The sequence below is a fragment of the Calidris pugnax genome, unplaced genomic scaffold (genome assembly GCF_001431845.1).
Source record: "Calidris pugnax isolate Ruff unplaced genomic scaffold, ASM143184v1 scaffold157, whole genome shotgun sequence".
Taxonomy (NCBI): domain Eukaryota; kingdom Metazoa; phylum Chordata; class Aves; order Charadriiformes; family Scolopacidae; genus Calidris; species Calidris pugnax.
The window spans coordinates 1,311,300-1,329,954 of record NW_015090992.1 but is presented as its reverse complement, the minus strand read 5'-3'; the positions used below and the strand labels follow the sequence as shown (position 1 = coordinate 1,329,954).

Here is an 18,655-nt window from a genome sequence, read left to right as displayed (position 1 = left end):
GGGGCCCCCCCCCCCCCCCCAAGACCTGCAAAGACGAATGCTGTGCAAAATGCAGCGACGGCTTCAAAGGAGCGCGACAGAATTTAGGTTTAGTTTTCAAAAAGCATCACATGCGATTCTTCGAGCAACGGCGGCATCGTTAGGCCAGGCTTTAACTGCTTGTTCAAGGCACTTTCACAGGATATCCTCGTTCAGTGTGACAGCTTGTTTACAGTGGGTTCTTGCCTGGAGGCAAGAGCAATGTCAGCCCCTGATCTGCCGCAGCGCCAGGGTTACTCACACCGAGCTGCTACGCTGGGTGCAAAGCTCTTGAGATGCTGAACAAAGACCAGAGTCACACTGGTCCCTGGCACACTCAGCTCCTTTGTTCACCTCTTCAACAGGACAGCAAGAGGGGTGTCTATCTTTCTGACTTACTCTGAATTAACTCAGGCTAGCTTTTGTTTCAAACCAGCCATTATGTTATCCTGCAAGCTACAGGGGCAGATCCTGTTGTACTCCAACCTGCTACTTGGTCGTACAGGAGTTGAGATTACCTGCAAGCAAGAGAAAGCAGAGTGTGGCCCTCAATTCTTAGTTTAAATGGCAATCTGGTTTGTGTGTGAAGCTGTCTTGTTGGGAGTAGCAGGCTTTATTTTTTTGTGTGTGTGTGTGTACATCTGTTACAATGATCAAATGCAGAAGAAAAGCAACAGCATTTTATGGAGAACTTGGCTCTTTTAGAGGAAGGGATAAAATAGCTTCTCAGATACTAAAAATAGCACCTCTCCCATTCTGTGCTCACTAGGGTAACTGTGGTGTGTGAATATGCCAGCTTTTGCCTCCAGAGAAAATAAGCTGATTTACTGGAAGTAAAAAGTTTTACTTTTCTTAATTTTCCCAGGACCTAAAGGAGCCTTATATTCCACGTTGTGTTTAACTTACCCCACAGCACTCAACATATTCCCTGCACAGCCATAACTGAGCAAGCAGCACCGGATTCTCTCATTCCTGAAAATTAAAGGGCAGGTGCTGCTGAAGCGTTTGAAGGGGTTAGCACCCCTGTGAGTGAGTCCATTCCTTGCCGCCTGGCAAGGGAAGCGTGGAGCCTCCCCAAGGCAAAGGCAGGCTGGGGCTTTCCTGCACCAGTGATGGGCCTCAGGCATGTCTTCCACATCTAGGGTGCTCAGTGCCATTTGTAGAGTAGTTGCTTTAAATCTCTGCCTTGCAAATCTGCCCTCTGAGAAAATGTGTGAAAACACTGTCACTCAAGCCTGTTGACTTAATCTGCAGATATACTTAAACCTCCTCAGAACTCTTCCATCCAGTACTAATGCTGTGGGGGCAAGGAGGGCACCTTCTGTACTGTGAAGAAAGCCTGAGAGTCCTTCTCACTGCTTCTCCCTGCTCTGCCCACTGAATTAACCCCATGCTGAACAGGAGGGCTACTCTGCCCTGAAAAGCTCCCTGCCTTGCCCTTCCCTGATGAACACGGGGTTTCATTAGCCCATCCACCTCCTGCTGGTCTGAATAAAAGATTAGAGTGGAATTACATCTTCCACAACTCAGTGGTTGTTAAAGATACTGCGTTTCAGTTAAATCAACCACGGTATGCATTTACATCAGGCTCACTATTGCCATATTCTGCCAATAACACATTTCTCTGTATATTTTTAAAGGAGTAAAAGTTATAAAGTGAATAGGAGGGATTTATGCCACTTACAATTCAAATGCAATAGATGGTGTTAAGGACTACAACTGAGATGCTGCAGAAGTCTTAACGAGCTAGGTCAGATATGTCCATGTGTCATGGATAATTAAATCCAACTACTTAGCCGGACTATCCTTTCCAACTTGGAACCATTTTGGTGCTTGTGAATTATGTATATTAGGTAAATTGGGCAGCATGTGGGTTTCTAGGACAGTCACACACGAAGGTGCCACCTCACTGCTGGAGTAAATGGCCTCCCTGTCAAAGGGGAGTGCTGCTGCTTCGCAGAAGATGGAAGCAGAAACAACAAAAAGAGAAACTGCAGGAGGCTGAGGCAAAACTCTCAGCTTTCCCTACTCTTGTGCACTGCTAAAATTAGCCTGCGGTGCTCTACGGATGAGAAAGGGTTTTATTGTTATGAATGAAGAAAATGAGATGCCTCCTTCCATAGCTTTCTTGGAGCTAGCTGTTAGGCAGCGTGGGGTTTTTGTGTTTCCTTCCACCTCTACTATTCCAAGCTTACACTGGGCTCAGCACAGGAGTTTCTTGCCGTGGGCTAGCTCTGCTAATGCAGTTCTTAAAGTGCTGCCTCCTCAGCAGCTTACACTTATCAAAAACTGCTGGTGGGGGTCAGGCACACAGTGTGAGGCCATACCCACTGAGGGGAGATCTGGGCTCTGGCCCTTTGGGCTTAGTGGCTGTGCCAGCCCCACAGGCAGGGTGTCTGTCATGGTTTGGGGCTGGGGCTGGGCAGTGGTCTGTCCTCCTTCCCACACCAGAGCTAGAGGTGTGAAATGGCAAACTCAACAGTAACCTGGGGTTTTTCAGTGAGCTGCTAAACCACAGTTTGATAAACACTTATTTGGGCAGCTTGGGCAGGGTTCCTTTCATTTCTGCTGGGCCAACTGTTTGTTGGTGTGCTGTTGCCAGGAACTGATCTCAGTTTAACAACTTGGCACGGAACAAGTGGCTTTTAGGATGGATCAGCACACAAGGGACAGTACACCTGAGTGCAGGATGGGAATAAGGCAGTGGTTTCACTGCACTGCAAAGGCAGCTACCTTTCTACAGACCTGGGTGTAAGGTGTGTTCTGCTGTGGGCTTCCCACAGTGCGACGAGTAGGAGGAATGGGGAAAGCGTGGGATGTACCCACATCCAAGGCTTTTGCATTGTAAAATTGGCCAGGTTTTGGGTTAGAGTAAAATCTGAATCCTCTTTGGCAGCCAGGTTGTCCACCTAAAGCTTTTTTGTGCACTGAGCCTTCACCTTTTGCACATTATCCTTGATGAAACTCCCTCCTAGATCATCTGTCTTGAACTCCTCCATGTTACTTTCTTCTCTCCATCCTGCTATCCCCTCTGGTGTGTGTGATTTGGGAATTACTGACCCCAAAGGCAAACTGTCTTTCTGGTTTTCCAGAGAACTTGAATGGTGTGGCACTAAAAGGTTTCTTGCAGGTGTAACTTAAAATTTATGAGTACAGAAGGTAAATACAAGCAATGTTTTGTACAGCAGTCCACCTGCTCTACAGCACTCTGTATAATTAATTTTCTGATTTGCTCTTTTCCTTGCTCCTGTGAGTTGAATAGAAAACCAATACTTACTAGGGTCCAAAAGAGGTAAATAGTGAAGAGTGCGACAGTGAGTGCAATGAGGCCAACAGCTTCTAGCCTACTACTAAAGTGCAGGTGGTCCACCGCTCCTCGTAGACACAGCCAGCCAGAGATGGTCGCCAGCGGAGTGATAAACAAGAAGCACACCATGTCTCCAAAAAGAGTCCGTTTCTCGTGCTGGGGGCCTGGGTTCCTCAGCCACTGCAGGCAGAACGCAGACAAAGCAAGTGTCAGTTTTACCTGAGAGGAGCTGCTTGCTTGCAGAGCGCAGAGCTGCCCCTTCGAGGAGGGAACACGGACCACAGGCAGGAGGTGGCTTTGGCTGTCCCTAGAGAGCTCAGGCCTGACCTTCTCCCCCTCGCTGCCGGCCGATGCACACCTCGGGCCATGCCTGCCTGCCACAGCCTTGCTTCAGCAAGAGCTGCCTTCAGGAGGGGAAGGGGTTTGTGAAGCACAAGCCCTGGCGTTCAGCTGCTCAACTTCTCGAGAAACTCCCTCCATGTAGAAAGAACCACATGCTCTCCTGACAACTCAAGAATGCAGAAAATGTGTGTTAATGTTCTGAACGCTTTACTTTTTTCTTTCTCTTTTTTTTTTTTTTTACTTTTTTTTTTTTCTTTTTTTTTTTTTTTACTTTTTTTTTTTTCTTTTTTTTTTTTTTTACTTTTTTTTTTTTCTTTTTTTTTTTTTTTACTTTTTTTTTTTTCTTTTTTTTTTTTTTTTACATTCTTCTTATTATATTGGCAAACCCATTTTCAACTTGCTTTAAGATATCCACATGCAAGCAGGGCTGAATGCACACAAGATTACTTTTATGAAGAGGATATTAATCCTGCAAAGCAGAGTGCCTGAAAGTCAACTGCTGGAATGAAGGCTGATTTACCAGCTATCAAGCCCATATGCCCGTGTTTCTGTAAACAGGATTTTAGATAGCAGAGGTGAAAGACGGTCAGCCTACAATAGTACACTGAGACCTTTTAATAAAAAAACCCTCATCACTTAAGTCAATATTTGAACAGGAAGACTACCCAGCCCCACAATTTTTGCCAAGGTACACCACAGGATTTGGTCAAAACTGCTCTTCGGCATCCTTTTGTATTTTTTTTTGTTGTTCTTCAAACATATAACGGTATGCACAGTACTCCCAAGGATAGCAAGTATTTCTTACTGTGGCACCTGGGAACCCAACCAGCCTGGGAGCTGTACGTATTACCTTAGCCACCCAGGGCCAACACACCATGTCCACATATGTGGCAGTAGAAGTCCTGTCTCCTCAGCTCCAGAAACTAAGGTTGGGGAGGCAACTTTATCTCTCCACTAGTTAATGCCCCTTATTCCCAGCCACCTTGGGTTGGTTTTTTTTTTTGTCTTCCCTGTTAAAACACTACAGCAATGACCCAGAGGAACAGCAGGACTCAAGAGTTCTGACAAGAGAGGGCAAGGCCAAGAGCATTGTGCAAGCAAATGAGTATTTCTCATCTAGGTATCCTATCCCTCTATTCTTTTCAGACCCTGCTTCATCTTTTCCCACGTAGCCCACAACATGAGAACAAATACAGCGTTTTCTCTCCATCTTCATATGGGGTAAAACAAGAGTCAAGAAACTGAGTGCAACCAGGAATAGGCAGTCACTGATCTGGCACAAGCAAAAGACGCAAGTCAGTAGACAAGTTTGCTTCAGCCTCATCATCTCAGTAACATGAAATTGCCAGGAAATGAGAGGAACTGAATGGCAGTGGAGATTCTGCTTTTAAGGGTGAATGTGAAGTCTTCTGTAAAGTATTTGTTTAAAAGGTGGCCCATAAGAGAATTGCTGAGCACCTGCACTTCTCCTTGATCTCAATGGGAATTGCAGGTGTTCACCACTTTCCCAGGGCAGACGTTAAAATGCCAATATCTCCCTATCTCAGCACTACCTTCACTGTCACCCCTGTAACTGGGTGGTGAAGAACATGCTGCAGCACTTCAGAGTTCATTTAGTGGAGGTTGCATCCTCACATTGCAGTCTGTTGCAATCCCTTTGTCATCCGTGCAGCTCAGCTAATGCAAGAAATACTGTTTATGGACCTGAGCGAGAAGGAAGAATGGGAAGAATACGTACACATGAGGAAGAACATGCATTAAGGCATGTGTTGTGATCTCTGCCATACGACTTCACACGACACACTTCACTGCACTTGAACTGACAGCATCTTACCATGTGTCATCTAACTTGACTGAAAGTTTGAGGAGACAAAAGTGGCGCAAGACTGCTTCACTGGCTTGTGGTTCCCTGCACTCCGTATGTCTTGTCTGACCCATATGAACAAATAAGCAAATCCAAGCCATTCAGATATTAGATGAGGCTCAGGCAGACAAGAGTAGTATTAAATCCCGCACCATTCTACAATCTAACCTTAAAAGTTAGAGACATTTCATCAGCTAGTTCTGAAGTGGAAGTCAAAAGCAATGACTAAGTAATTTTGACGGCTGTATGGATTTCAGCCACAGCACCTATTTTTCTCCTGAAGTAGTGAACACGCTTCTAAACCTGCGTCCGTTTAGATTCTATGTTTCAATTTTTTGTTTTGGAAATGTGCACTATCAAGTTACTTTATAGCTAAAAAGGCAAGTCAGCAAATCCTTTTGTGAAAGTGAAACCCACACAATGATCCTAACAAAGTGCTGAGCTGATTAATTAGTGTGGCAGTACAGTAGGGACTACCCTGCTGGCAAAGAACAAGATGTAAGGCCAGATGCAACTGTCAGATCTGCACTATGATACTCTGAAATCTGCCCTATTAAAATGTGTCAATGTGCTCGTTTATTTCTGCAGTAAATTGAGACTCTTACAACAATAATTTCCATTTGGGGAAAACAAAAAAAAAAAGGGGGGTCATAGAAAGGGTCACATTTGAAGCAAAATGCTGGCCTGCCTGGCAAAGTACTGCTTTATCAAGTGCTATCTCAAAGTGAACTGTGATTCCTGTTCCTGATACACAGATGGAGAGCCAGGGTAAGGAGACACGAGCTGGCTGTAGCGATGGTGGTGAGCACAAATTCAACAACAGGTGAGCGCAGCGCCTGATGCACAACCCAATATTGGCTTGTGACTGGCACAAGCAAAGCAACCCCGTGCCTGGAGACTGACACATGCCTGAGGAGAATCCAGCCCCTTGGAGAAACGTGAGGCCACAACAGGAATACTGTGTCCAGTTCTGGGCTCCCCAGTTCAAGAGGGACAGGGAACTACTGGAAAGAGTCCAGCGTAGGGCTACAAAGATGATTCAAGGACTGGAGCATCTCCCTTATGAGGAGAGGCTGAGAGAGCTGGGACTCTTTAGTCTGGAGAAGAGAAGGCTGAGGGGAGACCTTATTAATGCCTACAAGTATCTCAAGGGCGGGCTGAGGGAGGAGGGAGCCAGACTCTTTTCAGTAGTTGCCAGTGAGAGGACAAGGGGCAACAGGCACAAGTTGGAACATAAGAGGTTCCAGTTGAATATGAGGAAGAACTTTTTCACAGTGAGGGTGACGGAGCCCTGGAACAGGCTGCCCAGGGAGGGCGTGGAGTCCCCTTCTTTGGAGATTTTCAAACCCCGCCTGGATGCAGTCCTGAGTAACATGCTCTAGCTCTGGGCAATCCTGCTTCAGCAGGTGAGTTGGACTAGATGATCTCGATGGTCCCTTCCAACTCTAAAAATTCAGTGAAATTCAGTGAAAAATCCCTTGCAGTCACACATACCAAAGGGGGTCTGCTCAGAAGGAGAACATCCCCCAAACCCTGAGCTAATGGCAATGGCTGTGTGATGCCTCTCTGCTCCCCCATGCCATCACTTCAGCAGTGGGTGCTGCTGCTGAGGTCTCCTGGACCACACGCTCTGCCCCAGCACAGGGTCTCTCCGCTCAGCAATCGGTCTGGGCAGGGTGACATCTTCGGCCACCCGTCACAGAAAGGGCATTGGAAAGCCCACACCACAAGAGGGGACCTTAAAAACATGACTCGTATGTCCAAACAAAGTCACACTCTAAAAGCATCTTTGAGGATGGCCAAAAGAAGGGCGAACAGAAGGGGGACATCAGTGAAGGAGAAGTGCTACTTAAGCTAATGGACAGTGTTGGCTTAACAACAAATGGATAATAGCTGGCCATAAATATATTTAGTGTAAGAATCAGAAAAAAATTCCCAGCCTTCAGAGGATCCTATTCTGGAACAGCCTCCCAAGAAGAGCAGTGTAGGCTAAAACCCCCAAAGATGGGGCAGTTTTATGAAGGAACTTGCTTGCATTTTGAAAGGGATATTTGCTCTACTACATTTGACGCGAGAAGACACTGTTAACACACCCAAGGCTCCTTCACCTCATATGCTGGCATGTGTAATACACATTCAAGGATTTGTTGCAGATGCTTCACAAAGCAGAGTTGAATTTAAATTATTATCTGCCCTAAAACAGTTAAATTGAGCTCTTGACCCTCATCAGAGGGTCTCCACGCCTTCGTCAACCGAATGCAAACTCTAGTGCTCAGGAACTTAATGTGGATTTGGCAAACTTTTGGTCTATGATACCACTACTGGCTTCCACAATTTTACCTTATATTTAAAACTTCACACAAAACCAGGCTGAGACATCTGCGTGACGTGCCAGCAAAGTGAAGCCTTACATTTGTAGAAGGAAATCATCAGAACAAGCTGCAACAGAGGACCAGAACACCCTGGAGAGGCTCGGACTGGGAATTTATCTAACCTAACTAAAATAAGCTGCCAGCAGAGAACTGCTGTAAAACATCTCCATACGTTTGAGCTCATCCCTCATTGCCAAAGGCCAAATCCTGGAATCACTCACCTCCACAGGTCTAACTTCAATTATATGACTCACAAACGCTAAGTAAAGTATGTGCATAGTATTTTCTAGATGAGATCCTAAGGCTACAACCTATTTCTACTGGAAAGCCCTTTTTTGTTCACTACATTTTCATTGGAAAATTGATTTTACATATATGTTGCTGGAGTTATACCAGCAGCAAAGAAGATACCACAAAGTATGAAGAAAATCCATCACACTGCTTTTTAGTTAGAGGTATTTAAATAGTTATTTAATAGAAGCTGGGGGAAGTAGACAGGAAGGAATTGTCTTTCCTAAATGTGTTTCCCTTTGAACTAAAAATAGCTTATTACACATCAAACATTCAGTTAATTTCATTCTTTTCACACTGATTGTAGTGATTCTTGATGAAAGAATCTTGTAGTGTATCTTGAAGAAAGCAGTTTGTACACAAGCAAAACTGCTAGCAATTATTGTCATTTCTGGTTTCATGCCAGCAGTGACCAATGGGAGCATTTTGCCTTGGGCTTTAAGCAAAGAAAGACTGACATTGTTGAGTTTTTAGAGCGTTTCTCTTGAATGAAGGACATTTTTAAAGACCAGAGCGTCCACTTATTGGGAAAAAAAAAATGACATCTGAACCATTTTGTTCAAGTACTTTTTTACTTGAAAAGTTTGTTTTAACCTAGTTCAGTGAAATGTTTTTAAACTAAGCTTAACTACATGTAACTCAAAATAAAGCCTCCCAGACTAGAACGGTATGTCTGTTTGTTTTCAGTGCAACAAAACCTTTGGGGTGACTTGAAACTCTTCTAGGTTAATGTTTTGCCAAGGAAAACAAACACTTGACAGTTACTTTTCTGTTGGAAAAATATTTATATTTCAGTTTTTAGGTTTCCTGCTTAGATCAAATATTCAGTTACGGGAAGAGTGTTACTGTCTTCAGTGGGTGCTTTTAGAAAGGCCACAGTGACAGCTCACAGATATGTTCCTTTGGTCCCACAGATAGAGGCCTGTTGACAGCTAGAAACTAAATGATTTGATCCCTTTAACTTTATTATGCTAATATTATGGCCTTTTTGTAACTGAGTCTCCTCTTATTTGTTTAATCCTTATTTTAACTAAAGTTCCAGGGAATATTTTAATTGTGGATGTCTCAATGAGCCCAAGCTACTTTTTGAAACAGCAAATTAATTTGATTTGCATGTTTTTGTAAGTGGAAAGAATATGCTATTCATTGTACGGGTGGTGTATGATACACCTTTAATTTTTTTTGTTTTGTAAAAAGAATAAGCCACAGTGCAGACAGGAACCAACCCCAGGTGGTAGCTAGGTCCAAGGAGAGCACTGCAGGCTGTTGCCATCACACCATAACCGAATTTGCTAACTAGACCTTGGGTAGTATGGCAGCTGAAAAACAGGAGTTTGATATACAATGCTCCACCAAGTAGCAATAATACAGTGCCCAGCAGATGTGGTGTTCAGTTTTTGGATTATACAACTTTAATGTCTAAAACCAGGATTGGTAATTCTCTGATTGTGAAAACAAACAAAAGAGCTTGCTAAACTGAGCTATAAAAATCTACAAAATATCTTGCAGGTCCAATTAAACAATCTTATAGTCTTTAATGTTAGCCTGGCTTACTGCTATTCTGTTTTCCTACTACCCGCTTTTAGTTTATATTTCAGGTAATGCTTGTATCAGGTAAAAGACTTCAAGACGTGTCAAGCAAAAAAGATTTTGTGGAACTGTGGGACAAGCAGTATTTCCTTTTACGTGTATGTTTTTCAAAGCTCATATTCTGTTTTGGATGAATTTATTCCCAATTAGGCAGACAACTGTATGCGTTCAAGAAAATCAATCCACAAAAATCACATTTTACATTTTAAATCAAAAGCAAAGCAGATTTGCTATTGGCAACACGTATTTCAACACATTGCAAATGTCCTGATCTACAGGTTCAAATATATGGAAACTAAAGACATGATAGATAAGAAATGGTTGGTAGCTCTCCAAAAAGACAGATGCAAGAAAACTTTTCATCTTAGCACTTTTTCTTCTTTTTTCCCTAGAAAAAGCAGACTTTGACTGGCTCCTGTTGGTGACAGGAAATGCTAATGAAATGATAGCCAGGCAGTTTAGATCTGTATTACAGAATCATGATGCCCAAAGAAAAGTCACCAATACCATTATCTAAAACAAAAACAGTTGTACCTTTGAAAACCTACAGCATCATCCCTCATCTTGCTAGTCCTTAAAGAATATAATTTAGCTTCTCCAAAGCAGCTCTTTCCTCTCTCATTGTTCATTTACCCTCTCCTGGGAATTCTCCTCAACATTTTTTGCCCATGATCATGAGTTCTTTAAATTTAGGAAAGAGCAGTTACAGATGTGATGGTTTAAAGGCATAGTCTGTTCACTGACAAGTAGTTTTTGCTCTTCTTCTTGGTTTTTTTTTTGGCGGGGGGGGGGATGGCAGGTTGCTCTTGTTTGCATTCTTGCTGTCAGTGCAATGAGAAAGATTTGTGCTTGGGAAAAGTCAAGCAGTGTAGAAAAATTTTCCATGAAAATCATAAAACAACTATTTAATTTCTCTTTAAAGCAGAGAGAACAGCTTGTTTTGGTGTCTGCATTTTTCCTCATTAAGAATGAATAGAGTATGGTATTTTAGGTGTAAAAAGTGCATCTTGAAGAGATCATGTTTCTAAAACTGTATGTATTGGGGAGTTTATTGTTTATTTTTTTAAATACTTTAACTCAGACATACTTCTACTGGAAGTCTACATGGCTGCTTCAAATTCTCTCTGTGTGACTTGGGTTTCAGGGTGATGGAGAGGGGGCATTTACACGTCCCAAGACAACAAGGTGAAAAAGCATCTGCATCACCTTGCCCTTCTTATTTTGCCCTTTTAGGGTTAAGAAGGGAGGGAGGATGTACACTTAAGTTATCTGCTCCCAGCCCTAATATGCTGTATTGACAGCTGCAGTTCCTCCAAACACAGATTCATGGAAGTTTCCCTTGTTGATGACTACACTGAGTCACCATTTTCCCTCTGGCATTAAGAGTGATCCTTCTATAAGCTATGTGCAACAAATCTGGTGTCTCTTCATTACAGTAATTTAATGCTAATGACTTGCTTCACTGAGCAGTGGAGAGGAAAAATAAGTAAAAAGAATCCCAACAGATAAAACCAGCATGACTCAAAGTCTTGCACAAAAACTGAATTCATATTTCAGTGTAAGGCTTCTGGAAATTTTAAATTATAATGTAAGCTCATTTTAACTACTTCATCCATAGATGTAGGTTTTAGTTTGTTTGGTTTTTTTTTTTTTTCAATTTATTTTTCTTCTCTAGTATGAGCTCTACAGACAGCAATAGACTGGGAAAAACGGAAGTTAATTTCTGCTGAATATTATGAAGATTATCCTGACTTTCATTTTTTTTTTTCTAGTCATTCTGTTTTGCTTCTGGGTTTATACTCTTAATTAAGTGCTTTCTCTTTGTTTGCTTGCTTGTTTGCAAAAAATGAACCAATAGATACCAAATCCTGGTTGGTTTAAAACATGTAAATAAGTTACAAGCAATACAAACCTGACTTACATGGTCACATAATGTTCTTATACCATCTTTATGTTGTAACTGGTTGTTTTCTAACAACATTTTATTGCACATAAATAAATTTTGTACTGCTGTGTTTTCATGTCTCTTTCTGTACTAAGCCAAGTAGAAGTAACATAGAAGCAATATGGAAATAGCAATAAAGATGATGTATAATACTCATAATAAAGCTTGCCTAATCTTTATGCTGAAACACACCAAAAGCACCTACGTGAATAATGTCATGCATTTCTAGAGTGGATTTCTTTCTGTGGATTGGCTGCATTAAAAGAGAAGATTATTTAAAAGTACAAGGTCTATAAAAATCACTACCTGAAATTACTGCCGTTTGATTTCACTGTGTTTTGAGATCCTTCCAGGTTTGTGACAAGGAACATCACCTCTATGCATGTCAACCACCGTATTACTGATTTTTGTTTCCTCTGTTGTCTTAAGAGTTCCTGCTGCTTCAGCCTGGGCCCACTGTGTCTCCTGTATTTGGGCTCTTACTGACAGTGGGGTAACCAACTAATGGGAGACAGAAGTAGAGCTACTCAGCAGCAGCTGCTTTTTCCTCTGAGATGCATCATCCCTAGGCACATTCACAATGAGATATCCATGTGCCCAAACACACGTCCCCCTACCTCTAGTTTCCAGCAGACTGCACAAGGGTGCTGTGCATCCAGCACACAGTAGAAGAGGCGGGTTCAGACCTTTGCCTGTACTTCTTGAATTGAATTTTGCAGTATCATGAGCCCTGGGACTGAGGGGAATGTGCATGCAATAGTAATGTATAAATGGACAACGTTTTTTGGATTACTGGCAAATAGCTCCTTTTAACTGGCTGTGGATGTCTCCAAACAATCCCTTTATCTGAAGGAAGAACTTTAAAATCAAGCAAAATGGTTAGACTTGCTCTGCCGATGCCTGCCAAGTGCCTCAATGGCAACGTGTTGTCTAGCAAAAAAGTGACTCCAAATGGCAGCCCCAAAGATGCTACAGAAAGCTTATGAGCCAGTAGATTATATCTGATTGATGTTGGTAGTTTCAATTTGCTGTGCCAGAACTTGCCAGGTGCCCTCCAGAAGGGAGATGAACAGAAGGACTCAGTCATCTTCAGTATGAAAAAAACTCATTTTCCATCACAATCCATCTCTTGCTCCTTCACAACAATATATCACGTTCTCTCCAGTGCAGCCATCGTGAACAAGTTCACGGGTGACTGAGAAATAAGGAAGTCCCAGGTCCCAATGGAGAGCTGAGGAGGATCAGCCCAGCCTCTGTCAGATGGGGCAGGAGGGGGCTCTGCAGTGCATTAGCCACCCATTTAATAAAATCTGTGAAGGCTCAACAGCCAGCAATTCTTGCTGACAACTGTCAAATCAGAAAGGGCATATTTGAAACAGGGAGGCCAACAGCATGGATACAAGGAACTGTAAAGGAGACCAGTCCTTTTGGCTGACCAACCTTTAACAAACACGCAGGGAGGAGGTCAAATCACAGAATCACAGAATCTTCTAGGTTGGAAGGGACCTTAAAGATCATCTTGTCCAACTGTCAAACTAACTGACAAAAATAGACACCCACACAACAAACAAGGAGCATCATCACTAAACCATACCTCCCAGCACTTCATCAACCCATCTTTTGAACACCTCCAGGGATGGTGCCTCAACCACCTCCCTGGGCAGCCCATTCCAATGTCTGATAACCCTTTCAGTGAGAAAATTTTTCCTAATATCCAGCCTGAACCTCCCCTGGTGCAACTTGAGGCCATTTCCTCTTGTCCTGTCACCTGTGACTTGAGAAAAGAGACCAATCCCCATCTCTCTACACCCTCCTTTCAGGGAGTTGTAGAGAGCAGTAAGGTCTCCCCTCAGCCTCCTCTTCTCCAGGCTGAATAACCCCAGTTCCCTCAGCCTCTCCTCATAAGACTTATTCTCCAGACCCCTCACCAGCTTTGTCGCCCTTCTCTGGACCTGCTCCAGCACCTCAATGTCTTTTTTATGGTAGGGAGCCCAAAACTGGACACAGTACTCAAGGTGGGGCCTCACCAGTGCAGGGGGACAATCACCTCTTGGGCTCTACTCGCCACACTGTTCCTGATACAGGCCAGGATGCTGTTGGCCTTCTTGGCCACCTGGGCACACTGCTGGCTCATGTTCAGCCGACAGTCGACCAACACCCCCAGGTCCTTTTCTGCCAGGCAGCTCTCCAGCCACTCTGCCCCCAGCCTGTAGCGCTGCCTGGGGTTGTTGTGACCCAAGTGCAGGACCTGGCACTTGGCCTTGTTGAACCTCATCCCGTTGGTCTCGGCCCATCCATCCAGCCTGTCCAGATCTCTCTGCAAAGCCTCTCTACCCTCCAGCAGGTCGACACTGCCACCCAGCTTGGTGTCGTCTGCGAATTTACTGAGGGTGCACTCGATCCCCTCATCCAGATCATTGATAAAGTGTGCATTCTCTGGTGTGTGCTTCTTTGACTTGACGAAGGACAAGTCACATAGTCCCTTCACCCAATATAGCCGGAGGCAAAAGAAATAAATGGTAGACAGCAATCATATATCACTTTCCTTGAGCACTGATGGAGGGGTAAATCCCATGGTTCAGAAATGCAATTCTTCTGGAGAAAATAATCTGAGTTAAAAAACAAGTGGTCCAAGAATGTTTGAAGCTTCACAAATGCAATGCTGAGAGGACGGCTCTGCCTGACAGATTGTACTACTGTTTCCTGCCTCTCTGGTTGGGTTTTGGGCGTCAAATAGTAAATTGGGAGATGCTTCTCGCCCAGACAACAAAAAACATGTCCTCTAGCACAGATAAAGGAATGCCTCCCTTGAGAAATACAGTGTTTGAAACTCAGATGACCAGAGAGAGGCTTATGATGGACAAAAGACACAAAGGATGAAAGAAGAAATGGAGGTGTAAAAGAATGCTATTTTTCCTTCGCTTTCCCTTGCAAAAGAAATCCTGGAAAAAAGAGGTAGCTGTGGCCAACATAAGTTGGGAAGAGAAAGCAAAGGTGAGCTCCCTGCATTTTTGCATCCCATGCGTGATGTACGCAGGAGGCAGGATACAGTTGTAGGTACGTCCCTTGTACCTGAGCTAAAGAACTGTTTGACTGCATGGGCCCACATCCTTAGTGCGAACATGGGCAACTGCTTCAAAGAAGGCAAAAAGCCATCTTGCAACAAATTTTTATGGAGCACTTGCTTTCATTTCATAATGAACTAATGGCAAACTAACAACATGGTGAAGGGTACAGGGGGAGAAATGCTCTGGGCTCGCAAGCCTGTACTGATGCAATCATGAAGAACAGCAAGAAATCCTCTGCTGCTTCCATAACAATGAAGGAATATGGCTGAACAACCAGCCGTGCCACTGACTGCTCACTTCATCTAAAGCCCACTACTGGGTGCTAACAGCAGGAATGAAGTCAGATGTGACACTTCTACATAAAGCAAGTAAAGTATCTCATTTTTTTCCCATTGAGATTTCCTTCACACCCACGGCTAAGCCGCTAAGTAGTGATCAATCCAGTGAAGGGATGAGAAGAAACTGTAATACCGTGTTTGCTTTTTTTGTGACCCCTTAAAGAAAGTGCCTGATATGTCTTTGAATAGTCAGAAATACCATTTTCTTTCCTGATGGAAAATCTCTCGGAGAAAAGATGAATGTGATGACTGATTCCTTCAAGCGTTTTTTATATTACCTGTCACTGACCAATGGATGGGACATATTCTCTGCATGAGATAGGGCCTGCTCAGGAGTTACTGGATAAGCTCCTATACAGTATGCTCTACAAATGACTTTATGAGTACAATAGTCCCTCTTGACCTCCTAAAATACATTGGTAAACTCATCATTCACCTCCACTGAAAGGACCATTTACCATTTCTACTATCTTGTTCAGAGAAATCCTTGGAGAACTAATTTTCTTACTAAATAAAGAGACTCCTCGTGCTCCCTCCCTTCCCCAAACAAACAAACACCACCACACACACAAGTTAAAAGCAGGTGGCCAGTCTGGCTTGTCACTTGTCCAAAAATTACAGCAGACTATTGCAAAAGACAGTCCTACTATGCCTGATACACCTCCCTCCGTGCCCTTATACTCCAGGAAATACAGGGAGACAGACAGGACAGTGCTTTTAGGACAGAGAAGATGCAAGAATCTGGCAACTTGCATCTGCTTTAGTCATGTTTTGGAAAGTTTCAGATTCACTTAATTACTTACATCGAGATGTTTTTGGATTTCTAAGCACTGTGTATTAACTAAGTACAAACTTTAAGGACAAACTTAAATTATACTAACAGAAATCTAGAAATTTGACTGATTTTTCCCCTTGCATATAACTTGTCTTAGTTACTCTTTGTCTCTGCTGCTCTCAACTTTAAAAGTAAAGTTTCAATTCCCTACTAAACTGAAAATATAGGGCTTGTATAAGATCACATTTTAAGACCTCTTCTGCAACTGCATGTAATTGTTGATTACTGCACTAGAATACTGTGGGGATGACAGCTGAGAAGCAAAAAAAGATTAGGTACTAAAGAGAAAAACATCAGTTAACAATGTGTACTGTGTTTCAGAAATTTTCTTGCACCTGCTCCTCATTTGTCGACAGCTGAGAAACAAAAGACAGCTTTATCATTATTATTGTTCTTATTGTTGTTGTTGTTATTATTTATTACCGCTTTTGCCAAAAAGAAGCCTCACTTCATCAGTGAACGATCAAATGACCAGATCCCCCAGCTTTGCTTTCAACTTCTTCAGTCATCATTAGCTCTGAACAATGTCAGGTCCCATTTGTGCAAAGCAAGGGTCTCAGGCAGCTCTTGCAAGGGAACGGCTTGAGGAAGCTGCACTCTAAAATCCAACTGCTTACTTTGCACTGCCTCAGCAGCGCTTATCTTTCTTTTCAGAAGGCAAATTCAGAGTGGCATCGTCCTCGCGCCAAAACTCAACCGAAAGCTGCTTGGCGCAGTCTCAGAGCAGCTGGATGAATGAAGATGTCATCGTCTTCACTGGAGGATGCTCAGTCATAAAAATTGTGCTGCTCAGTTGGTGACAGCCTGAGAACACTCAACGGCAGCATTTCTCAAGCTGGGACCAGCTTCCCGGGAGAGGCTGGAGTCCTGCTGGAAGCAGGTCTTGTGCTAACTACTGTGTCGTGCATCTCTGGTTTTTTGCTGATCTTAAGGAAGAATGAAGATATCCTTAGGCTTAGCCACGAAATGCGCGTGCCTAAATTAATCCAGCACAAAGCAATTTTGGTAGTCCTCAATGAGAACTGCTTACCCCCATCTCTGCACGGGCCCCAACCCACTTCCCAGCAGTCAGGTTTATCCTGTATCCTCTCGTCTGTGAATAAGCGCAAAACAAGATGCCTCCCCTCCCCCTTATTTTTAATACTGTATCCGTTTCAACCAGGTGGGCTGCATTTTACAGGAAAAATGAAGATGCACAGGAAGGACACGCTGTAGAGCCCAGGCTTAGCATGTAAGCACCTGTATCACCAACTGGTACAATAAGATGCTTCTCATCGCTTTTGTAAAATGTTATTATTTGTAATTCCCTTTTAATTCCAACACAAAGCATAATTTTTACATTTTTTTCCAAATCAAAACAGCAGAGGAGAAGGACCATTAACAGCGTAAATATAGTGATCTTGGCTTTTTTTTCTTTATTTTCTTTTCCTGAGAATAAAAAACCCAACCTGTCAAAATCCATGCAGCCGCTAAAGCATCTATAGTTGGCAAAACCGGAATTTTAATTGATAAAGGAGAAACAATTGTCCAATTCACTGTTGAGTCTGGTACACAGGCAAAAGGAGGCCAAAAGGTCACTCACAAATGGCTAAACATGTCAGACACAGAGCAAGAACAATTCTCTCTTGTGGGCTTGACATGGAAACCATGTGTCTAAGGCTCCTCAGTTTGCTACCTCTCTCTCAAAAGCAAGGAAAAAAATACTCCTGACCTATATTTAATATGCTGGATACTGACGCTTGTCTCAACATTCCACAGAAACTGTTACTTACCTCTCTTCCATCTTCTACCAAGCTGGCTGTTATATTAGGAATTCGCTGCACACTGTTTCCCAAATCTTCACTCACACTTACAGTGAAGCAAACCCATCAACCCCATTCTTCTCGCTTGCTTTAATTTGGTTCAAAATAAGGGTTCTGTTACTCCTGCCCTTTCCCTGATCCCCTGCCCTCATCTTGCCAAGCCCAAAACTCACAGCTTGCTTTGCCTTCAGCAGAGCTGCAAAGGACCTGCAATGCCTACACAATATAAGAAGAAACATGATTTGCTCATTAAAGCCAAGCTTTGGGGGATGTGCCCTGTCCACTGACCTCCACCAGTGGCCTGGGTTTGCGCTCCACTGCAAACCTGAAGTGGCAGAGCTCACAGTAGCTGGTGTTTGAAGATGACAGCCAGTGCTCCAGGCAGCTGCGGTGAATGGTCCCCAGGGTCCCCGTACACTCGCAGGGGGAAAGCAGGTCTTCCTGGCTGCTGCCCTCGTGGCAGATCCTGCACATTGGCCGGTCATTGAAAGGGCTGCTGGAGGAGGAGAGAAAACTGCTGGTCAGTACATGGGGCTGTGATCTCGCCTCTCTTTCTCTCTGCACAGCGTGAATTAGCAATGTGGGAAACATCTGCAGCTTGCGTACTTTGCTCTGTGGCTAGTACACCAAGATGCTGGGCTAATAGCTGCAGGAACTTTGGCGTTCTTGTTTGAAATATCTCTTCGGGGGGGGGGGGGGAAGGGGGGGAGAAAACACCCTCTCAGGGGCCCCCTCCGCTAGAAGGCTGGGTGCCCTTCTCCGGAGCGGCCCCCTCCTCCCTCACCGCCTCTCCCCCCTGCTCCACACACACACCCCCCCCCACACGGGGACCGTCCCCTCGGCAGGCGCCCCCCGCGCCCCGGCCGGTCCCCCGCGCGCGGGG

At 43.8% G+C, this 18,655-nt stretch overlaps 1 protein-coding gene across 3 annotated transcripts in view; it reads right to left on the bottom strand.

Annotated features, from left to right (window-relative positions):
• Positions 1–18,655, bottom strand: part of MARCH3 (membrane associated ring-CH-type finger 3) — an 85,501-nt gene that overhangs the window by 6,217 nt on the left and 60,629 nt on the right. For 2 of the 3 annotated variants that reach the window (XM_014954783.1, XM_014954781.1), the window contains 2 exons: positions 18,061–18,268; positions 3,296–3,505 (listed from right to left, as the gene is read on the bottom strand). In XM_014954783.1, the coding sequence (XP_014810269.1) occupies positions 3,296–3,505; positions 18,061–18,268 (418 nt within the window). The remainder of the gene's footprint in view (positions 1–3,295; positions 3,506–18,060; positions 18,269–18,655) is intronic. The other variant, XM_014954782.1, reaches the window with a different exon arrangement.